General features: G+C 40.6%; 1 protein-coding gene across 3 annotated transcripts in view; it reads left to right on the top strand.

Annotated features, from left to right (window-relative positions):
• The window catches only part of EGF (epidermal growth factor), a 97,353-nt gene that overhangs the window by 58,975 nt on the left and 15,095 nt on the right, over window positions 1-23,283 (top strand). For 2 of the 3 annotated variants that reach the window (XM_060088520.1, XM_060088533.1), the window contains 9 exons: window positions 362-510; window positions 5,154-5,258; window positions 6,492-6,715; window positions 9,294-9,461; window positions 10,168-10,317; window positions 13,290-13,409; window positions 17,571-17,687; window positions 18,740-18,865; window positions 22,605-22,727. In XM_060088520.1, coding sequence (XP_059944503.1) covers window positions 362-510; window positions 5,154-5,258; window positions 6,492-6,715; window positions 9,294-9,461; window positions 10,168-10,317; window positions 13,290-13,409; window positions 17,571-17,687; window positions 18,740-18,865; window positions 22,605-22,727 — 1,282 coding nt within the window. The remainder of the gene's footprint in view (window positions 1-361; window positions 511-5,153; window positions 5,259-6,491; window positions 6,716-9,293; window positions 9,462-10,167; window positions 10,318-13,289; window positions 13,410-17,570; window positions 17,688-18,739; window positions 18,866-22,604; window positions 22,728-23,283) is intronic. The other variant, XM_060088528.1, reaches the window with a different exon arrangement.

A 23,283-nucleotide genomic window follows, 5' to 3' on the forward strand; every position in this document is an offset into this window, starting at 1 on the left:
GTTCAAGTATGATGGCTTTGTTATTGACCAATGATCAAAGATAAGCAAATTACCCATAGCAATAGAAATATGTGCCAGGCACAAGGCTAAGAACTTATATATATAAAACTAATGTGCTTCATAGTATTATACCCATTTTACCAATGAGGAAACAACCTCTGAGACCCTGATAAACTTGCTTAAGTTTACACATGTCTGGGAAGCAACCGAGGTGGAGTTCAGTTCCAGGTGTGTCTATCTCCAAAGCCCAGCTCTTAACTATTGTACTGTATAATATAAAGATTTACTGACCTCATTTGTATATATTCCACATTAAGTTTTTAAACAAATCAAACTGAAATGCCTGTGTTCTCTTTTGTAGATATACTTTGCCCATACAGCCCTAAAGTGGATAGAGAGAGCAAATATGGATGGTTCCCAGCGAGAAAGGCTTATTGAGGAAGAAGTAGGTGTGCCAGAAGGTCTTGCTGTAGACTGGATTGGTCGTAAATTCTATTGGACAGACAGAGGGTAGGTTTCCTCTTTCAGTTTTAAGCCACATGGGAGGGGAGTGATTGGACAGGTAATACAGCTGGCTTCATCCTCCACTTTGAACACAGGAAAATGTTGCTGGGCACCTGACTGGGATTGGAGGAAAGATGCCCCCAGTGCTGTCCACAGTCCCTCCACCTCCTCCCCACAACCAAACAGGACATTCCTCCTCTTTTTTTTTTTTTGCGGTACGCGGGCCTCTCACTGTTGTGGCCTCTCCCGTTGCGGAGCACAGGCTCCAGACGCGCAGGCTCAGCGGCCATGGCTCACGGGCCCAGCCGTTCCGCGGCACGTGGGATCTTCCCTGACTGGGGCACGAACCTGCGTCCCCCTCATTGGCAGCCGGACCCTCAACCACTGTGCCACCAGGGAAACCCGACATTCCGCCTTTTAATCAAGACTCTATCTTTCATCAAGGTCTGTATCCATGGGCAAGTTTTGAGGACCAAGAAAGCAGCATGTGTTTTTGCATTTCAGGCTATTGGTTGTAATCAGGGAAACACAAAACCTGTCTGGATATAATCAGCAAGCATTCTCTGAGCATCTGCTGTGGATTGGGCTCTCTCCTTGGTAGCATGGGAGATACATAGGAGCATGAGAAGCGCTCCATGTTTCCAGTCACCTTACAGTTTAGCCAGGGAGATAAGACACATGTACACAGGGAAAACTAATACAAATGCTTGGTCTAAATCTCAGTACAAGAAATATCATAAGCTCATGCATAAATAATTGCCAAATAAAGGATGGATACTCCCAGAGGGGGCTCTGGAAGGGGCTTCAGGGATCAACTTCCCCTTCATTTTACAGGTGGGGAAACAAAGGCTCAGAAAGGCTAAGTGATTTATTCAAGGTTGCACAACATTTAAGTGACAAGTCTTGCTAGAACCCACATGTTGGCTCTCAGGGTGGGAGAGATGGCCTGTTTCCCTCTGATGGGCAACAACAGGACCAGAGAGAAGTTGTGGTGTGTCTGTCCTCTGGGCACACTGCTCTTGGGGCTGCAGGAAGCACAGCTGCACTTGGTGTGTGTTTGTGTGTGTGTGCATGTGTGGCCTTGTCAGCCCCAAGAATGGGGCAGGAGAAGGGGGAAGAAGGAAGCGGCTGCATCCCTTGTGTGTGCTAATGAGAGCCCACTTCCTGCTTCTGAGCAAGAAGGAGCCAGCCATGGCGTACCTCACAGAAGAAGGTTAGAGATTCCATATGCTCTGGGATACTTTCTCAGAGTAACTTAAAGCTATGGAGTGACCTGGTGGCCAACCCAAACTTCTGGCACCTCTGCAACCTTGTTAAAGTAAAAGAAGAGAGAATTAATTAGGGTTTCACCTCTGAAATCAGTGGTCCCAACATAGAGGAAGAAGTCCCAGGGAATGGATTTATGTGCTTGAGGGTAGGCTTTCTATGTCCCAGAAAATCTCTTTTGGTCTGGATAACCCATGGGAAACAAACAGACTTTTAAACATGAGCCAGATGCATGATGTGGTGCCCAGTTATCAATAATATGGCATTTCTATAACCAGAGTGAGTATATTTTAAATAATTCATTCAGTCATTTGTTCATTCATTTAACCATACCTTCATTCCATTACTTTATCCTTTGGGTATTTATTCATTTATTGAATAACTGAAATGCACCAGATACTGCACTAAGAGCTTTGTATCCATATTGACTCCCCAAAAGGTAAGTCTTCTTATCCCCAATTTAAAGATTAAAAAATTGAGAATCAAAGAGGTAAAATAACTTTCCTAAGGTCAAGCAGCCAGCAAGTACTGGTTCTGGAATATGAACTCAAGGATGACCATTTCCAAAGCATGTGTTTTTAATAATCATGGTACGTACTGCCCTCTACAACCAGGGTCAGTTAAATGTCCTCGACCCAGTGTCACATAACAAATGAAAGTCAACTTCAGTTACAACAATGCTAAAAATCTTAATAATGGCCTTCTCTGTTTTGAACCTACTTAAAAGGACATTTAAAATATTAGCTGCGCATAATAACAGAGCTTGTGCACGGCTGTTCTAGGAAACGTTGATTAGGACAGCAGATGTCTGGCACTTTTGGCCCCTCTAAGCATGCCGGGTCTCCCCATATTTCCCACATTTGCACGGCACTTCTAATTTTACGTGTTTGATGAATAGCACCCTAGTACCTACGGCTGAGGCAATGCCTTCAGGAGATAGACAGGCACCACCGTATCCCAGAGGATCAGACCTCAAATTCTCTAGTTCATTGACTTGAGTAATAACAAGCCTTTCTCATGTCCTCGGCAACTGCTAAGAGAAAACCTTTAATTTGTCTGGAAATGAAAGGTTTATAGTTTGAAAACCTTCATATTAGCTAGAAATTGGATTTAAATAACTGGGATTCCAAGCTTGTGATATTAGATTATATAGTAACTCTTAACCAAGTAAAAGAACCAGAATGGATGCTTACAGTTTACATTGGCTTAGGAAAAGACAGATTCAAATTAACATCTAACTCTAGGAAGGAAGCAGATTGATAATTCCGCTGACAGTGCTATTATTTAGTATTAAGGAATCCTGATTCCCAAAGTCAAACGCCTAGTAAAAAGAATCAAGAGGGAAACAATATATCTGTTTGCTCATCCTTTTGAGGTAACAAAAACTACCATGAGGTAAAAAATCACTCTCCTAGGGTTCTGGATGGACAACTCTTGCCCTGGAAATAGGGTGGGTTTAGAGGATCCCAGTGGTGGCACTGAGACCAATTAGATAACAAGTATGAAGAGAAAGATACGCTACTAGATTAAGGGTTATGCTTGAACTCACGTGAACCCGAATGTCCGCCCTTTTCCTTGCTGTCTCATGACCAACACTGGAGTTCAAGATGTGCTTTGTGGCTGAATCAAATAGAAGTGTGTTATTGGGTGACCCCCTTGGGGAGCTTTGAGAGTAAATTCCAGCAATCCTGCCCGAGACAGCTCCAGAGTCAGGAGCTTATGTCGGTCTCAATTCTCATCACCTTACTCCTGCTCAGAACAGTAAGAATTTAGAGATGATGTAACAATGAGATCAGAACTGACAGTTTTATTTCCCCTGGTCACAAGCAAGTGGCTTCAGAATTCCTTCCCTCAAGGGAACAGGCACAGTGACAGTTGTGACTGAGTGAATTTGGCACATGGAGTTCAAAACTACCTTCCACTTCATCTGGGAATAAAATTATCTTTTAAAAGTGGTGCTGGAGTATAAATGATTTCAAATTATCCACTGCCCCGAGTTGGTAGTTTGCAAAGTGTATTTGGCCCAGCCCAGGCCCTGAGCCAATTTTACCTTTATCTCCCTCCTGCATATGGTCCATGAGGAAGATCAAGCCCTGGCCCCCATCTAGAAAGGGCACTTGAACAAGCCACCTGCAGAAGGTCTCCTGAGTGTTTTGTAGCAGAGAGAGGAGGGACTGGTCTTGCCCTGTGTTTCTGGGCAGGTGGAACGAGGTGGGGAAGGGAGGTTCTTTTTTTTTTTGCCGTACACGGGCCTCTCACTGCTGTGGCCTCTCCCGTTGCGGAGCACAGGCTCCGGACGCGCAGGCTCAGCGGCCATGGCTCAGGGGCCCAGCCACTCCGCGGCATGTGGGATCTTCCTGGACCGGGGCACCAACCTGTGTCCCCTGCATTGGCAGGTGGACTCTCAACCACTGCACCACCAGGGAAGCCCAGGGAGGTTCTTTTTAATCTCCCCTGTTGTGGTCCTGCCTGCTCAGGGAACCTGCTGGGGCTCACAGTGCACTCCGGCAAGCCACCCGCACTGAGTCTGCCAGTCGCATTCTTTACAGTCTCTGCATTGCAGTTCCCTCTCCCTCTCTTCCCTGCCCATCCTCCTCCCTCCCCACCCCCTTCGGTCTCCCTCCTCTTTGCTCTCCAGCTGATCTCTAACTCTTTAAGGACAGAGCTGGGTTTTGTTTACTATTGTATCTCCAGTGCTTAGGTCAATCCCTGACACACACTAGGTGCTGAGGAAGTGTCTATTTGATCATCAAGATTTGTTTGACAAATAAATGGAAAAATTAGAAAGCAAGAATTTTCTCCCCTGCCAGATTCCAAAGAGTTATTATTATTTTTTAATGTAAAGAGTAGCAAAGAGTATTTCAGTACTCCCATTTGTCTTAGAATCAGATGGAAGAAAATTAAAGTCAGTGTAAGTCTTCTCCTACTGTCCTTGTGTTGGTTGTCTCTGTGGCCCTTCGAGGTCTACTCTCCTTCCTCCCTGTGATCTGTGAACACCAGGCTGAGGCTTTTATTGGTTCTGCCAGGAGCTGGGAGGTTGTGAAGAGAAAGGGATGGTGGCATTTGCACTTCCTGGCTTTATCCCTGCCAGGCCACCGACACAGACCCCCCTTACCTTACCCTTTCACGGTGTATTTTAATTGCTTGGGATAAATATTGGGAAACTAATTTAAACACTGTGTTAAAAAAAACAATAGACGTTGTGTAAGTGTTACTCCTGACGTGTGTGTGTTCATGTGCACACCTGTGAGAGGGGAGTTTAGAATGCGTATTTTGCTTTTCAGTAATCAACAGGGAAAACAAGTATTTTTGTTTAAAAAGTAAACTTGATAAAAAAAAGTAAAGTTGATATAAAAAGCCCCTTTATATTACATGCATTTTAGGAAATCTCTCATTGAAGGGAGTGATTTAAATGGGAAGTATCGTGAAATAATCATTAAGGAGGACATCTCTCAGCCACGAGGACTTGCTGTTCATCCAATGGCCAAGTAAGTATTTGTGAAAATAAGGCCCTTTCTGTGGAGGTCATAGGACAGTTTATGTTTGATGTGCTAGTGTCCAAAATTTGTCTTAAGACCTCAGGTGCTCAGTGGAATCAGAAACCAAGAAAATCCATGAGATTTGTTCAAATGTTCAGAAATGGTATGGCTAGCATAAATTTCTCATCCTTTTAATGTCTTTTGATTTGTTTTTCCCATAGAAAACTTTATTGTTTCGATACCCTTTCATTTTAAGCAAATTCAATTTCTTTTTGAAAAGAAGTGGGTTGTAATCAATGAGGCATAAGCCCCTTACACTATGTACTTTCTTTAAAAACTATATTGTTTCTTGAGAGAGGATGATATTTGGATTGCATGGCTTATGAATTCTATTTAGAAAAATCATGAGTTCCAGTGATAGGTCATTCATAGATTTGGGGAAGAGGAAAGAGAAATCATGAAATATTAGGAGGCTCTATGTTGTTAATTGTGAATTAGTGACAAATGTTGGTTTAAGTTTAGAGAATTAAGTTAAGGAGAATAACTAATTCCTTCCTAGTTAAAAATCAAGGATAAAAGCTCATTCTATTTTATTTATAATGGAAATTTTATGATGGTCTGTGGGAAATAATAAACTGGTAGAAATAGATAATTAATTTGGAGCCAGCCACATGATTCAAACAATGAGAATGTAACCATCTCTAAACAAACCAGTGAAAAGATATTGAACCATATTGAGTTCAAAAAATGTGCCTCAGCACCTGATTTACAGAACTTAAAATTGACCAAGTTAACTGAGTACATAGTATAAAATAGGATAATTGATAAATATGCTCTTCCCTTTACGTTGTAATTTTACACATACAGAAAGTTTTACATATGCATAGCAGAGGGACAGGCTAGCAAGATTCCATTGCCTTTTGTAGCATGAAACGCTGATTTAAGAATATGCACTCAAACACCTTTGATTAGTAATATACTACAAGTTTTTAAGCTAACAATTCCTTTTTTATCCAATCATCTGAGCCTTAATTCAGCATTTTCTGTCCAAGTTGTACATAGAGAAGGTAATGTTTTGCTTTTGAAAATTATGTGTCCAATATTCAGTGCTATACTTTCTGTATTCCTTGGTGTACCACTTTAGTTTATGCTAAAGTGATTTACATTGATTTTTTCATAATGAAAGAATAAAAGAAGTTTTTTTCCTTGCAAGTTTTATTTGTTATGCTTTCTTGATTAAAGGAGATTATTCTGGACTGAGATGGGGATTAATCCACGAATTGAAAGTTCTTCCCTTCAAGGCATTGGCCGACTGGTTATAGCTAGCTCGGATCTGGTCTGGCCCAGTGGAATAACAATTGATTACTTAACTGACAAGTTGTACTGGTGCGATGCCAAGCAGTCTGTGATTGAAATGTCCAATCTGGATGGTTCAAAGCGCCAAAGACTTGCCCAGAAAGATGTAGGTGAGGCTTTGGAATGGGTGATTTCTTCAACTTGATTGAGTGTTGATGAGTGTTAAATACAAAATGTGTTTACACACACACACACACACACACACACACTCACCACCCTCCCACACACACACCCTTAAACATATGGTGAGAAAGGAATACAGACAAACAAACTAACAGATTTCTCCAGAGATTTATGAGCTACAAAGATTACTTTAACACTGGAATATTGGATAAAAAATAGTGATGCATAATCATTTCTCTTTGCCAAGGTTTCTTAAAATCAGAATGAAAATATTAACCATTTAAAAACTTCTTTAAGAATAAGAACTTGTGGGCCTCCCTGGTGGCGCAGTGGTTGGGAGTCCGCCTGCCGATGCAGGGGATACGGGTTCGTGCCCCGGTCTGGGAGGATCCCGTGTGCCGCGGAGCGGCTGGGCCCGTGAGCCATGGCCGCTGGGCCTGCGCATCCGGAGCCTGTGCTCCGCAACGGGAGAGGCCACAACAGTGAGAGGCCCGCATACCGCAAAAAGAAAAAAAAAAAAAAAAGAATAAGAATTTGTTCAGCTACTATCATTTCTTATGTTTTCTCAAATGTCATTTTCACAAGTGATAGTATCACCTTTAGCCATCTAAATCTAGATGTTATGTGAATCTGTTATGTGAACATCTAAATAACCGTTCTCACCATTACAGTGCCATCTACTGGTACTTCAACTGTGGCTCTCCTATAAACAAACAATAAGGAAGATTATATCTAATGTGGGGTTTGTGTTGAAAAACAATAGCTAATTCTGTCACATACTACAACATAGATGAACCCTGAGGACGTTTTGCTAAATGAAATAAGCCAGTCACAGAAGACCAATATTGTATGATTCTACTTACTTAGGGTATCTAGAATAGGCACACTTACAGAAACAGAAAGTAGTATAGTATTTGCCAGGGCCTAGGGGGAGGGGGAAACAGGAAGTTGTTTAATGGGTATAGATTTTCAGTTTTGCAAGATGAAAAAATTTCTGGAAATTGGTTGCACAACAACGTGAATGTATTTAACATGACTGAAACTGTGGGTTAAGTCTTAGACTTAGATGATAAATTTTGTATTATGTGTTTTATATCACAACAAACAAAACAAAACAATAACTATATAGAAAATTCCCTTCCTGCCTTTATGGCTTTAATTTGGGACAAAGGCTAGAGACCCAAATGAATCTTAATGGCCCTGGTCAATAATGATGGGTGGAGATTCATTTCACCTGGAAAAATCGTTCGAGTTTGCTGCCAGTAGAGGGAGACATTCACCCTAATCCACCAAATCCATTGTTCATTAGCAAAAAGACTGGCCTGGGGAATGTGACTGGATGTGATAAAAGCTTCCAAACCTAGGGGTCCTTAGCTTTAGCCTCTAACCACTTGAGATAGTATATTAAAACATTTCCCTAAATACTGGAATATCTTATCAGAGCAGTTTCAGTGGCATGGAGAGGTGGGTTTAGTTGAGGTAGGATCAGAAGAAGCCACTTAGGGGTTGATTGGAGACATGAAAATGGAAGCAGCAGATAATAAATAACTTCCAAAAAACTTGTCTGAGAAGGGAAGGAAAGAGACAAAAAGAAGTTAGAGGGGTCAAGGGGATGAGGGAATTAAGATAGGAGAGACCTGAATATATTACTCAGCTAAGGGAAAGAAGCTGGTAAGATGAAGAGCATAGAAGAGAATTAATGTAAATGAAAGGAGTAATTGACAGAACAAAGTCCTAGAGAAGGCAGGAGCACAGTCAATGGACTAATTTTAGTTAAGAGGAGAGATAGGAAAGGAAATATATTGGTGGAGATGGGATTTGAGGAGGCTGTTATTCAATTACCTTAGATTTTTTTAAATGTTGTAAAAATCTCAATTTACAGCAACCTGTAAATTTAGTCTACTACTTATTACTGCCATTCAAAAGACAAAGAACCTAAGGCAGAGAGGGGTAAAATAACTTACCCAACTTACCCAGTCAAGTTGTTTAGTCTATAAATAGTGACAGAATCACTGAACACGGAAACATTCCTGCCCTGGTCTCCTTCTTTTTTTTTTTTTTTTTTTTTTTTGCAGTACGCAGGCCTCTCACTGTTGTGGCCTCTCCCGTTGTGGAGCACAGGCTCCAGACACGCAGGCTCAGCGGCCATGGCTCACGGGCCCAGCCGCTCTGCGACATGTGGGATCTTCCCAGACCAGGGCACGAACCCGTGTCCCCTGCATCAGCAGGTGGACTCTTAACCACTGTGCCACCAGGGAAGCCCTGGTCTCCTTCTTATTGGTGGTATTATGTCAATCACCCACATTCTCCCACTCTCTGAATGCTGGATGACCATGGGCTTTGCTAGGACTTCATACCACCAGGCTCCCATTCTAAGAAGAGGTTCCCTCATCATGTGGGTTCTCCTTGATGTAGGTGGCTCAAGGAAGTGGCTCATACATTGCTTAGCAGCTGTATTAAAGAATTGATTTAGTGTAGGAATTGGGTATATGTTTCAGGCCTTGTCCTTTTAAAAATATTCATGGCAAAGACAAGATGTTTATAATGGATCTCAACTGCTTCCAGGTCACCCATTTGCTGTGGCTGTGTTTGAGGATCATGTGTGGTTCTCTGATTGGACTATGCCATCGGTAATAAGGGTGAACAAGAGGACTGGCAAAAATAGGGTACGTCTCCGAGGCAGCATGCTGAAGCCCTCATCACTGGTTGTAGTTCATCCATTGGCAAAACCAGGTACACTGGACACAGTCTTTCTTTGACTGGCATCTGCAACTATTTTAATTGTTTGACGGCAGGGAAGGGTGTGTGTGTTGCACTTCTCACTAATTTGGGTAGATGTTAAGATCTCCTGAGATTTGGATTTCGTTTAAACTAAGATAGTCTGGTAATAAGTTTGGGCTTTATCCCTCCAACCTCAACTTTTCTTCTCCTGAGTAGCTTTTACTTATTTGCTCCTTTTCAAAGACTTTTGGGTTAAAGGCACTAAGGGCAGGGGCAGGGATGTGTGGGGGGAGTGATTTAGAAACCCGCAGTGGAAGCTTCTGCCTACACTGGGCTTTTCCCCACCTCCTGAGAATGCAAGTGAGTGAGCTTCAGCCAGGAGTAGGTAAGCAGATGGAAAAGCCACTTAGTTTCCCACAGTAACTCTTCTTTCTGAATCACCCTTTGTCAGTTTGACTAGATTATAAGTCAGGAAATAGGAGTCCTATCTTCCCAAATAGCTTCTTGAACAAAGGTACTGGCTAAACTCAATAAATACTCCTAACGTAATAACATTCTGAGCTTATCTTAGAACCAGTGGCTCTTTATAGGAACTCTTCTGAAATGGCTCTTGATATAAACAGCTCCATTTAGATAGTTTCTTTCCCCCAAAGCTGTACACTGATTTTACACCTTTTCATCTCCAAGCCCATCTGTGAATGTACCTCCTCTCTGCTAGGAACAGATGCCTGCTTACATCAAAACGGAGGCTGTGAACATATTTGCGAAGAGAGGTTTGGAACTGCTCAGTGTTTGTGTCGTGAAGGTTTTGTGAAAGCTCCAGATGGAAAAACGTGTCTGGCTCTGAATGGCCATCAGATATTGGCAGGTAATATGATAAACTATGGGGCCAAATTATCTTACTTTAGCTCAGGAATATTGTTCTACATTGATTTTTATGCTTGTGCTAATTTTTAATATTTTGTATTATTAAAAGCTCCCTTGCTTTTAGTGATGCCAAGCTATCTTTTTTCCCCCCTCTGATGAGTTTGGCCTCCTCATTACAAACTAAATTCAATTGACTTCTTCTAGCTGTAAAATTAATGAACAAAAGATAATATTCAAAGTCTTAAGTTCCAGTGCTCCAGCCCCCCATTTTTGGTGGAGTAGCCCATCCTTGGAAATAAATGCCAGTATTTTACCAATTCAGGGAATGTTCAAATACATTTTGTTTAGAAGTTTTATGGCCTCAATTTTAGAGGTAGTCATATATAAACCCCCTGCCACATGATTGCCTTTTTTTTGTTTGTTTGTTTTTTGCTGTAAACGGGCCTCTCACTATTGTGGCCTCTCCCGTTGTGGAGCACAGGCTCTGGACGTGCAGGCTCAGCGGTCATGGCTCACAGGCCCAGCCGCTCCACAGCATGTGGGATCCTCCTGGACTGGGGCACAAACCCGTGTCCCCTGCATCGGCAGGTGGACTCTCAACCACTGCGCCACCAGGGAAGCCCTACATGACTGTTTTTATATGAAAAGCAAAGTCCTTTGTAATAAATAAGTTTAGGATACCAAACAGGTGTAGGGAATCCAGCCCAACAAGGCTTGTGATCCACGTTTTTAAAAACTAAATGTGACTTTGAGGATGAAGAGATCTAATATGACATGTAAACAGTAGTACTGATTTACTTCCCTTGAATGTGCATCCAAACAGGTAAGGTGTATTTGGATTCATCTCTTGATATCTTATACCAAAGAGAACTTAAATTTTATTTTAGATGTTTTTTTAAAAAATTCATATTTATCCAATAGGCATGATATGTTAGGTGACATTGACAGCAAATAAATGAATTAATTTATCCATGCACCAGAATTGGATATTTTGGATTTTCTGAACTTTCTATCAATTGTTGCCTTAGGATAACAATTCTCAATCTTTTTGGTTTCGGAACCCTTTTACACTCTTAAAAATGATTGAAAAACTTATCTTTGTTTGTGTGGGTTATATTTATCAAGATTTATGATATTAGAAATTAAGACTAAAATTTTAACATCTCTATTAAAGTTACAGTAATATTCCATTATATGTGAACATGTTTTTATGAAAATAAATGAAATAACTCTATTTTTCAAAACAAAAATATGTAGTAAGAAGAATGGCATTGTTTTACATTTATATCTTTAATATCTGACTTAATAGAGGGCAGCCAGATTCTCCCATCTGCCCCTCTGTTAAAGCTGTTGCTGTGTTGTTTTGTTTGAAGCCTATGAAGAAAATCAGACACACATGGAGCTGGAAAAGGGAAGATTGCTTAATAGCCTTTTCAGAGGACTTTTTTGTATATCTTCTTTTGATATTATATATATCAGAACTAGACAGGTGGTAGTTTCTTAGAGTTAGTTGCAATGTTGAATCTGTAGCCATATTGATGAACTTTTTGTCCTCTGCTATGTTAAAACCCAGTGTTCTGTTTTGCACTTTGAATGGATCTTTTGCCATGCATGATTTTGTTGCATCATGTTTTGGTCATTTAAAAATATTGATTGACTGAGTTATGCAAGTCTGCCAAATATCACATTAATGTACCTACAATAACATTAACTAATTATTATTATCAAACTCATCAGAAAAGTCTTTGAGTGTCTGGATTTTGTTAAATTTTTTTTGTGGAAAATTTTCCAGAATTCTACTTTCCACTTGAAAGCTTAAATTTTATTACTGGCAACAAGCACTGTGAGCTAATTTTCCTTGAAGTGACAGCATCACTTCATTCATTTTTGAGAAAGTATCAAATCCCCAAATGTTAATGACATAGTTTATCAAACATTCTTTCAGGTAAAAATCATGTTCAATGAATAAAAATAGAGCCTAGTTTTAGCTCGTATCTCTGAGAGTTCACAGGTGCCTTTCCTCCAGACAGCCATCATAACTTCAGTGTGTGCACAGTGTTTTATGTGTTGCTTCCCATTTCATTACGCAGAAGATTAAAGAGCCAGGTAGTCCATGGTCAAGATTTTTAAAAATTAGTAATTTTACTGCTCCATCATGGGCTTTTAAAGGTGAAACTGGAGTGTGTGTGTGTGTGTGTGTGTGTGTGTGTGTGTGGCAGTGAAGAACATGACCACAGTAGAGAACATGCTACTAGTATCATGACTTGATTCATGCTAAAGCACCACACTTTCACCCATGTCTGCTTTTGCCCCATCAGTTATCAATGTTGACAGTGAAAATAACAATACAGTTATTTGCCTTTTATGAAAATAGTTTTGACCTTCTAGATGCCATGCAGTGAGACCCCAGGGATCCATGGCCTACACTTAGAGAATACACAGTGTTTTAGGGGATCCATTTCTTCCATGTTCTGGGGAGTTGCATAGGTCCCATGCCTATGTTAAATTATAGCTTGTTTATGCCCTTCCACATTTCTAAGTACTGGCAAAATCAGGCTAAAATAAATGCTATAAGCAGCCTAAAGGAGAAGGGGTATATATGAAAGGCAGGTTGGGGAGATCATCTCACTAATTTGTCCTCAGTAATGGTGAGCAGTGATTATGAGCTGGTTATGTTCATAAGGATTTTGATATTCTACTTTTATTGGTTTTGCCAGTACCAAGAAGAGTCCTGTCTTTCTTCCCTACTGGCTCTCCCCACCCTCAATTATAAGTGCATGGAGTGAAGCTGAGAGGGTGTAGTGTAGCAGAGAAGGTTTTCTAAGCCACCAAGACCCTGGCAGTTTTTCTGAATCCTCCAACTGTGAGAAAGAGTCTGAACTCAAAACCAACAAACAGCCATAAATATAAATGAATTCAAACATTTCTTGAATCACAAAAGGTAAATTAATTGTATCCTTTGGCCTTCAATAGGTAGTGGAGCAGATCTGAGTAATGGAGTGATACCGTTGGACATCTTACCCAGCAGTAGAGAGCTTGAAGATAATATTACAGAATCTCAACATATGCTAGTGGCTGAAATCATGGTGTCAGGTATGAATAATGAGTTCTCCAATACAGCTTTGGTTCCAACAATTTCCATCCTACTAATCAGAAATTCTGAATGAACTCTCTAACTTAATGTTGACTAAATCTACACAAAGCTAGTGAAGACAAACTTTGGACTCAAACTTTGGTCCTTCTCTTCTGAATGGTTTATCTGAGGAAGATGGCTCCATATTAGACTGGACATGAACTTTACTCATTGAGGGTCATTGGACTGAATCTTTTTTGAAGAAATCTAACTTGGAAAAAAAGTGAAAAATAGGCCAGGACAGATTTGGGTGTATCTCCATCCATGCCTAGTATTTTTGGTGTTTGGCCCATTTAGCTTTACTTCTGTCAATGTGAAAAGCAGATGGTAGCTGATAAGCAAATATAGGCTGGTTGCTTCAGCTGCTCCAGAAAGTCCACAAACAGCAAATGTTAGATTTTTTTTTCTTCTATAATATATTGCCCATTTATCACCAAAATGCTAAATAATTTATTCAGTATGTAACGACTTTAGGGAACCTAATTCTTTTATACTCTGTGTTCACTTATGAAGCCAGTGGTTTTCAAACTGGGCTTAGCTCAGCCCTAAAGCTTCTGCAAACCCCACCTCTTCTTCATGATAAGTCTCTGCCTTTCAATCAGTGCAGCTCTGCTTTGAAGCATTTTATTTATTTATATTTCTGAGTGAGACAATTTTAACACTGTATGTGGCTAAAAGTAAATCTGAGAACTCCACATTAGGGCATTATATACACTTAACCACAACTTTTGTGGTCAGCAAACTACAATTTTCGAGGCCCTGGGACCTCTTATCCCTCCTTATAGGATTTTATCAGTGTGATTTTTGATAAAATCCAAAGAGGTGAATATTTTTAGTAATAATAATTTTTACAGAGCTTTAGAGTTTACCAGGTCCTTTAAGTATATCTTCTAATTTGACCCTTATCACAATCTATCATTCTACAGGTTTGAAAACTAAGATATGTGAAGTTAGTGACTCGACCAAAGATTTTGAAAATTATGACCAAGTAATTAATTCATATCAAGAAAAGAATTACTGGAAACATGGTCACGTTAGGAATATTATTCATTTGGTGACTATTTATTTGCCATACACTGTGCTAAATGCTGGTGATACCATACTTAGCTAAATATAGCCCCAGCTTCCAAGGTCATAGTCAGATGTGGAGACAATGTGGTAGAATAAAACAATATACATAATATATATTAGCAGTATAGAGAACCTTTTCAAAGTCACTAGGGATCCCTAGAGGTTCATAGAGGATATTTTGAAAGGCTAATGTTTGGGGGACTCAAAGACCAAGGTGAATGACAGACAGTAAATTAGGCCACGTGGGTGGCATGGGGGAGTGACAAAATGGTTAAAGATTTGGAATACATATATAACAGGCTGTGTTTGGCTTCATGCCTGGAGACTGTACTCTGCCTCGTGTGGAATAAATGAAATTGATTGTCTTGGTGAAGATTACCTCATCTTTCCCTCCCTGGATTGTGTTCTATTTTTTCTTAGCCTGTAAAGTTTGAGTTCTACCTGTGTTAGGCTAAGGGGTCTTATTTATATTTTGTTGTGAAATTTCATTTCAAACAAGTATCTATACTAAAAAAACAATTGAAAACTTTATGTTAGACTTTAGGTCCATATCTTTTTATTCTCCAAAGACACAGAGTCATATGGAGCAAGCAGATCTGTGTACAACATGGCAAAGAGATTCAATCCTAAAAAGTTTCATTGTCAAATTCACTAAAATCATGAATTCTTCTAAATTCATGAATAAAATGTAAAATTCTTAACGTAGCCTGTTGAGCCCTGGAGAAACTAGCCTGTACCCACCTCACCAGCCTCAATTTGTGCCCTTCTATCCCCAGCTTTCTATGGCCTGCTCCCATTACATGGGCCTTGCCTATAACATGCAGGTGTTGTTTTCTCGGCCTACAGTGCTCTTTCTAACCCCACCTCCCCAAGTCCTGTGTATCCTTCAGATCTCAGCTTAATATGCTCTTTCTCAGCAAGCCTTTCCTAGTCTCCTGACTAGGTGAGGCGAGAGTTGTTTCAGCTCTCTTGGAACCCAGTATTTTTTCTTGATTGTGCTTATTAGACCTATACTTCAATAAATAATCATGTAAGAAAACAGAGCCCTTGTCTATATTCTCCACCACCGTATTTTTGGCCCTCATTAGGATCTGGCACATAGTAGGTACTTCAAAATGAATTAATTTTGTTAATTTTACAAACAGACCCCAGAGTCTTTTCTAGTGTGATAAGGCTAATTCTGATTCAGGCTGTCACAATACTCTTCTTCTTTATCATTCTTATCTAGATATGTAAATAAAATATAGTTCTCAAAAGATTCTTTTAAAAATCACTTTTTCTTCAAGTTCTTACAACAACCATGTGAAGTAGACTGAACAGAAACTGTCATCTGCATTTTAGAGAAGAGGCACGTGAAGCATAAGCATGCCTTCCTTTTGGAGCTAGTTTGTGGCAGAAGGAGCTTTGGCTATGGCTCATCCCTCCTGCAACTGCACATCCATTGCTTTTCATTATGCAAAGCTGCCTTGGGGTTTGCAAGTTACCAAATAAATCCTGAATCATATGTTAATTTAAGATAATTCCGCAAGTGATTTAAAATGTCTTGGGTAATTTGATACTGTCCACCATACACTCTGAATAGCCTTGTGATTTGGGAGCTAGTCTTCCAAATAAATACTGAATCCAATGGATAATTGATTTAGTCTGAACGTATCCATCTCAAAGAGTCATGAGTGACAGTAGGTGACCAAGCAAGCATGAAAGGCCTGTGTTCCCACAAGAAAAATCTTCTCACTCAAATAGCTAAGCAAATCAAACGCAATTACCCGATGTCTGCATTCACATGGCACCTGACTCCTATTTAGATCATTTAACTTTCTTTAATTTATGGGCAACTTTGGAGGGTTTCTTGTCCTCTTCTATACTCAGATGAGCAAATTTACCAGTGAAAAGACAGAAGACAGTTTATATCCTACTGTGGTATGTGAGGTACCCCCAACTCCAACAGAGAGGAGGCATTTGGAGAGTGATTATATACATAAGTAGCCAAAGGAAAAAAAAAACCTTGCTCATGTTTATGGCTCAAAAGGCAACTCTGTCTTCTGGGGCATTTGCATTTCATTGGAGTATGAAATGAAATGATCCATTTACAGCATTTAGTTTGTATGGTTCATGACTCTGTAAAAGGGCCTTGAGGTGGGGCTTCCCTGGTGGCGCAGTGGTTAAGAATCCGCTTGCCAATGCAGGGGACACGGGTTTGAGCCCTGGTCCGGGAAGATCCCACATGCCACAGAGCAGCTAAGCCCATGCGCCACAACTACTGAGCCTGTGCTCTAGAGGCCATGAGCCACAACTACTGAAGCCCGTGCACCTAGAGCCCATTCTCCACAACAAGAGAAACCACCGCAACGAGAAGCCTGCGCACCGCAACGAAGAGTAGCCCCCGCTCGCCGCAACTAGAGAAAGCCCGCGCACAGTAACAAAGACCCAACACAGCCAAAAATAATAAAATTGAAAAAAAAAGTGCCTTGAGGTTTGCAAGTCACGGCATAAATCTTGATAATAAACATACATTTTGACATACATATTCTATTACATATCAAACATAATTTTAGTAAATTGACAATAAATCTTTTTATGATTAAATCTCTTTGCCATGTTGGTACACAGATCTACTTGCTACATATTAGTTGCGTATCTTTGAGAGACAAGAATATATTGACCCCTTTTGTATGTCACAACGGTTGGGAATTCTCAAATAAAGCAATACAATTTGTGAAGTTTGAGTCCATTTAGTCCTAGCAATTGTATAGTTCAAATTTGCAAATGCTTTAAAAAATTATAAATAAGTTCACACGGGGGTCTTTGAACACCACATAATTCTTTAAGACTAAAGATTTGTTGAGAGCATGTAAACAGAAACATATGGTTTGTGGATCCTTTAATATAGATATAGCTTACAGATCAGCACAGTGTTTCTATTTGGAGATTAACCTGCCCCAGACCTTGAGAAAGGAAGTACTGGAATTTTCGGTAGAATGCAAAACATTGAAGTCCATTTTCTTCTCTGAGGTCGGGAAATAATCCTCTGGGGTTCTCGCTGTTTGCAGATGATGATGACTGTAGTACCTTGGGATGCAGTGCACAGGCTTGGTGTGTTTCAGAGGGAGAGAATGTGACATGTCGGTGTTTGAAAGGATTTGCCGGAGATGGAAAACTGTGTTCTGGTAAGAGCAAAATCCAAATACACATAATATCTGGAAAATAGTGAATCAGAAACATTCTCTCAGATCATACTGATTCAAAATCTCCAGAAGTATTTATGTTACCCTGAGGATTGAATACATTATTTGATATTAGCTAGAAAGGTAATGGGTGTATGAATAGAAAATAAGAAACATATAACATATTGTTATATTACATTGAGTTATATTAAAATTCCATGATATAGACAATCGACATTAAGGAGAAGAATTTTTTTAATATAATTGATTTTTTTAAAAAATTTATTTATTTCATTTACTTTATTTTTGGCTGTGTTGGGTCTTCGTTGCTGCCTGCAGGCTTTCTCTAGTCTTTGCGAGTTGGGGCTACTCTTCATTGTGGTGCACGGGCTTCTCATCACGGTGGCTTCTCTTGCTGCGGAGCACAGGCTCTAGGCACACGGGCTTCAGTAGTTGTGGCACGTGGGCCCAGTAGTTGTGGCTCGTGGGCTATAGAGCACAGGCTCAGTAGTTGTGGCACATGGGCTTAGTTGCTCCACGGCATGTGGGATCTTCCCGAATCAGGGCTCAAACCTGTGTCCCCTGCATTGGGGGACGGATTCTTAACCACTGCGCCACCAGGGAAGCCCCAAGGAGAAGAATTTATAATTAGCTTTAAAAGCATGAATTTGAGTTCAAGTCAAATTTATAAACTCCCCAATTCCAATAAAAACACAGTGTTTCCCCCCAGAGGCTTAGGTCATAAGTTTTAGTTTATTAAATAGGTTTTGCTGGATGGGTTACTATTTTACATTGATAGCCATTATTGTAAATGTTCTTATGGTCTGAAACTCTGGCACAAAGTGATTTACTTACACTAATGAAACACTGAGAAATCTGTAAAAATTGATTCAGAAATGAACTTTAAGTCCAAGATGGAGGGTTTGCATCACATTTGCAAGCAGTACTTGTAAATGGCTGGATGATTGTATGTAAGATTATACTATCCTTTCCTACTCTTTTCCTTTATACCAGGATTGCCTGTGTATTTCACTAGCTCATCATTTTGCCCACAGATATAGATGAATGTCAGATGGGTATCTCAGTTTGCCCTCCCACCTCCTCCAAGTGCATCAATACTGAAGGTGGCCATGTCTGCCGGTGCTCAGAAGGCTACCAGGGAGATGGGATCCACTGCCTTGGTAAGAGAGCTGTGTGCAGAGGGCCAAGGGTGAAGGCAGGCCTTGGAGAATCACCAAACACTGGGTGTGGTGGGCCGAGAAAAGACAGGAGAGAATTGCGGTGACACACACGTTAAGACTAAAAGAGGAGTTGTGTGATCTGTTCAAACTGACATATTTCAGTTTTTGGTAAATAGTCAATTTCATGCCCTTTGGCCATGACCACACTAGTCAGCTTCTACACTCTGCAGAGGCTGTTTTCCCCTCTGCATTTCTAATTCTTTCTCCGGGGGTTGAGTGACATCAGTGCCTCATCGATAACTCCACACCTCGAGCCATCATGGGGGGAACTGGACAGCATTTTCTTTGTCACTGAATTTGGCAATTGAACCGTGGTGAACTGCAGAGCTGATGTGGGCTTGTTGGAGGTCATGGCTGTGTGTAAAGGGAAGGAGGCATGGTTCTGTGAAAGGGCTCACAGCTGGCTCTTGATAAGTTCAAGCCGTTGACATTTAGAATCAAGCAAGGAATGATTAAGACCTCTTTCATAATCACCATCCTCTGCCAAGGTCTGGGTGTGGCTTGCTGGGTTGGGAGTTCACTTAGTGGATGTCAAGTACCATTCCAGGTGTAACACAACGTCACCCTACAAGTGAAGACCTGCCTGAAGCCATCTTGGCCCAGTAAAACAGTTATCTCAAGTTTTATGGGGCTTTAACATGTCTCTTTCAGTATTTTCCTTTCCTTCTGAAAACATAAAAATCTTTTCACTGTGAGGGGCAGATGCCTTGATAACAAACTAAAATGGCATTGCTTTCTCCCACATGTTGAGGTTAAAGATGAAATATCAGTCATAACTACCAATTTTCTGGATCTGGTTGGTTTAAATCAGACGTTTATCAGATTAGTTTTGTGGAGTCCACAGACATCTGTAAAGGCTCTTTTAAGCACATATTTGGCTGTCAATTGGGAAAATGTCACTGCTCTAATTAAGCAGGCTCATAGAAAATTTAGACAAACAGGCTTTATATTTAATTTACTTTGAAGAAAAAGGAAGGTATACTTTCTTGGCTGTTTAAACTCATTATACTCTGGATTCTCACTCTGTTACTCACCCATCTCCTTCCATGGAGCAGAGTGTCATGGCCCAGCCTGCCTGGTTGGCATGGCGTCTCGGGCCACGTGGAAGCCCTGAGCTTGTTCTTGTTCTCCACACTGCCCCCCAGCCCCATGTATATATAGTAGATATAGAGATGTAGTAGATATAGTGCTTTGAACCATGCCTGGCACACAATAAGTGCTATATAAAACTGTTGTTGCGGGCCTCCCTGGTGGCGCAGTGGTTAAGAGTCCGCCTGCCGATGCAGGGGATACGGGTTCGTGCCTCGGTCTGGGAGGATCCCACATGCCGCGGAGCGGCTGGGCTCGTGAGCCATGGCCGCTGGGCCTGCGCATCCGGAGCCTGTGCTCCGCAACGGGAGAGGCCACAACAGTGAGAGGCCCACATACCGCAAAAAGAAAAAAAAAAAAACTGTTGTTGTTATTCTTAAGAGTAGTTGTGTTTCTTGGCCAACAGTACATCATTGTTTTTGCTTCTCTCTCATTCTCAAGGTGATAATTCATAGAGATTGCAGTAGGATGTCAGTTAAAAAAAAAAAAAGACTCCCTTTGGGCTATTCATGTTAGTGATTCAATGTGGCAAATATTTAATTGACCCCTATTAGTGCAAAGACACAGTGCTAGGATCTGTGAGGAATACCAAGATGAGGAAGGCAGTCCTTGCTTACATGGAGAATATGATCTAAAAGAAATGCGGCTGTGATAAGTGGTGAAGAAAGGTATGCATCATAAGAGAAGTAAAAACTAAGTGGAAGTTCAGAACTGGTAGACATATCTGTTTGAGGTATTGGGAAAGACTTCATGGAGGAAGTAGCATTTTGGATGGAACTGGGGGCATAAGTACATTTTTTTTTATGCAGAAATGTGAAGGAGTGGGGAGCATCCCAGGCATGAACATATCACAGGTCTTATTTGGGGGGCGGGTAGAGAAAAGACTAGAGCCTTAAGTATAGACTGTGTGTCTATACTGTGTGAAGGAGAACAGAAACTGAGTCTGGCAAGGTGGTGTCTCCATCTGCTCTGGCTACCATAAAAAGTACTGTGTAGACTGGGTGGCCTAAACAACAGACATTTATTTTCTTAGAGTTCTGGAGGCCAGAAGTCCCAGATTAAGGTGCTGGCAGATTTGGTTCCTGGTGAGGACTCTTCCTGGCTTGCAGACAGCCCTCTTCTTGCTCCACACTCACCTGCCCTTTCCTCTGTGGCTTGTGGAGAGAGTGAGAGAGGGAGAGAGAGATACCTCTGGCATCTCTTCCTCTTCTTAGAAGGACATCAATCCTGTTGGATTAGGGCCTCACTCTTATGACTTCATATAAGCTTGATTGCTTCCTCATAGGTCCTGTCTCCAAATATAGTCACTCTGGGGGTTAGGGCTTCAACATATGAATTTTGGGGAGATGCAATTCAGTCCATAACAGGTAAATTGAGTTATATTTGTGGAAAACTAGAATCTGAAAGTCAGGCATTGGGGTTTTACTTCTCTAGAGCAGCACCATCCAGGAGAAATATAATGTCAGTCACATATGTAATTTTAAATTTTTTGTAGCTACATTACAAAAAGCAAAAAGGAACAGCTGAAATTAATTTTAATAATATTTTATTTAATTCAATATATATCCCAAATATTAACAGCTTAATGTATAATCAATATAAAAATTATTAGTATCATCATTATTTTTTAATTGGAATATAGTTGCTTTACAGTGTTGTGTTAGTTTCTGCTGTACAGCAAAGTGAATCAGCTATATGTATACATATATCCCCTCTTTTTTGGATTTCCTTCCCATTTAGGTCACCACAGAGCCCTGAGTAGAGTTCCCTGTGCTATACAGTTGGTTCTCATTAGTTATCTATAATATAAAAATTATTGATATATTTTATGTTCTTTCATAGTTGGTACTACATCTACAAAATCTGGCGTGTGTTTTACACTTACAGTACATTTCAGTGTGGACTAGGTGCTCAATACCCACAAATGGCGATGGCTACATATTAGGCAGCACAGCTCTAGGAAACAGACAACTGCTGGCAGCATCTGAGTCAAGTGGTGCAGTGACGGGAGATGTGGTCTGGGAAGATTAATGTGACACTGGTGTTTAGGAGAGAAACGGAGGAGAGATGGGATGCAGGGAATGTTGTAAGGCTGCTCCTCTTACAGCAATGGAAAATTGAAGAGAAGAAGGACCTAAAGGTTAGGGTGGTGGTAACTGAGAAAATAAAAGATGGGTAGTTGGGAAAAAAGTGATGACTTTGTTCATATTTATGTAAAAAAGGCAAAAAATGTTGAATTTGATATGATCTGAACTACTAAATGTTTACCTGGAGATAGTTTACCATCTCCAACTTTCCCACTGAGCTACATGGGCTGGGAAATTTCCTTTCCTTCCAAGCAGTAGGAAAACTTCCAGCCTCATGTCAGGAGTTTACCTGCATGGGCATGCAGCCAAGGGGCCCAGTCCATCTCTCTCTCCAACATTTATAATAGAATTTTTGAAACTACAAATGTATAGAGCTCTGAGAACATGTGACATGACAGAAGTTGAAGATGCTCCCTTTCCAGAATATTGGGTTTTCCAATTATACCACCCTCTGTTCTCCTCTGCACCCTACTTTTCTCTTTCCTACTCCCTTTTCCTGACAGATATTGATGAGTGCCAACTGGGTGTGCACACCTGTGGGGAAAATGCCGCCTGTACAAATATGGAGGGAAACTACACCTGCACATGTGCTGGCAACTTGTCTGAACCTGGACGGATTTGCCCTGGTAGGTTGGTGGGTGGTCCAGATCCAAGGGGAGGGACTTGATTCTGAAAAAAATCAGTACCCAACTGTATTTCCATTAGAGCTTCTAGAAATCATTCAGTTCAATCAGGCTGGTGAGTTTACTTTCCTGATTAGATTGATGCTGTGGTTGAGAATGTGAAATGGCCCAAGTTTTCTTAATTTAATAGCATCTGGAATAAATCCTTTTTTATTATTCACAATTCAATAAAGGTGGGAACGCAGGTGGTTCTCTTTAACTATGCAGCTAATGTCCTGATTTGTAGTGTTGATTTTGGGGGCTGCTGGAAAAGCTCTGCAGGGCTAGACAGGTTGAGGAGGATGTCCAGACTCTTAGCATTTTGAATCACTTTCAAGGATTTTAAAATAAGCCTTTTCTGAGCTTAAAATTTTTAATCTAAAGATAGAATCCCATTTTTAATGAACTTAAAGAAGTAGCAAAATCACTACTTTTTTTTTTTCCATTCCTTTAGGAAATAGCTGTTGCCTAAGTGAAGAGGTAGATACTATTTCATCTTGTTATATAAGGGGGAATATGG

This window comes from Mesoplodon densirostris, chromosome 1, assembly GCF_025265405.1.
Source record: "Mesoplodon densirostris isolate mMesDen1 chromosome 1, mMesDen1 primary haplotype, whole genome shotgun sequence".
Classification (NCBI taxonomy): Eukaryota; Metazoa; Chordata; class Mammalia; order Artiodactyla; family Ziphiidae; genus Mesoplodon; species Mesoplodon densirostris.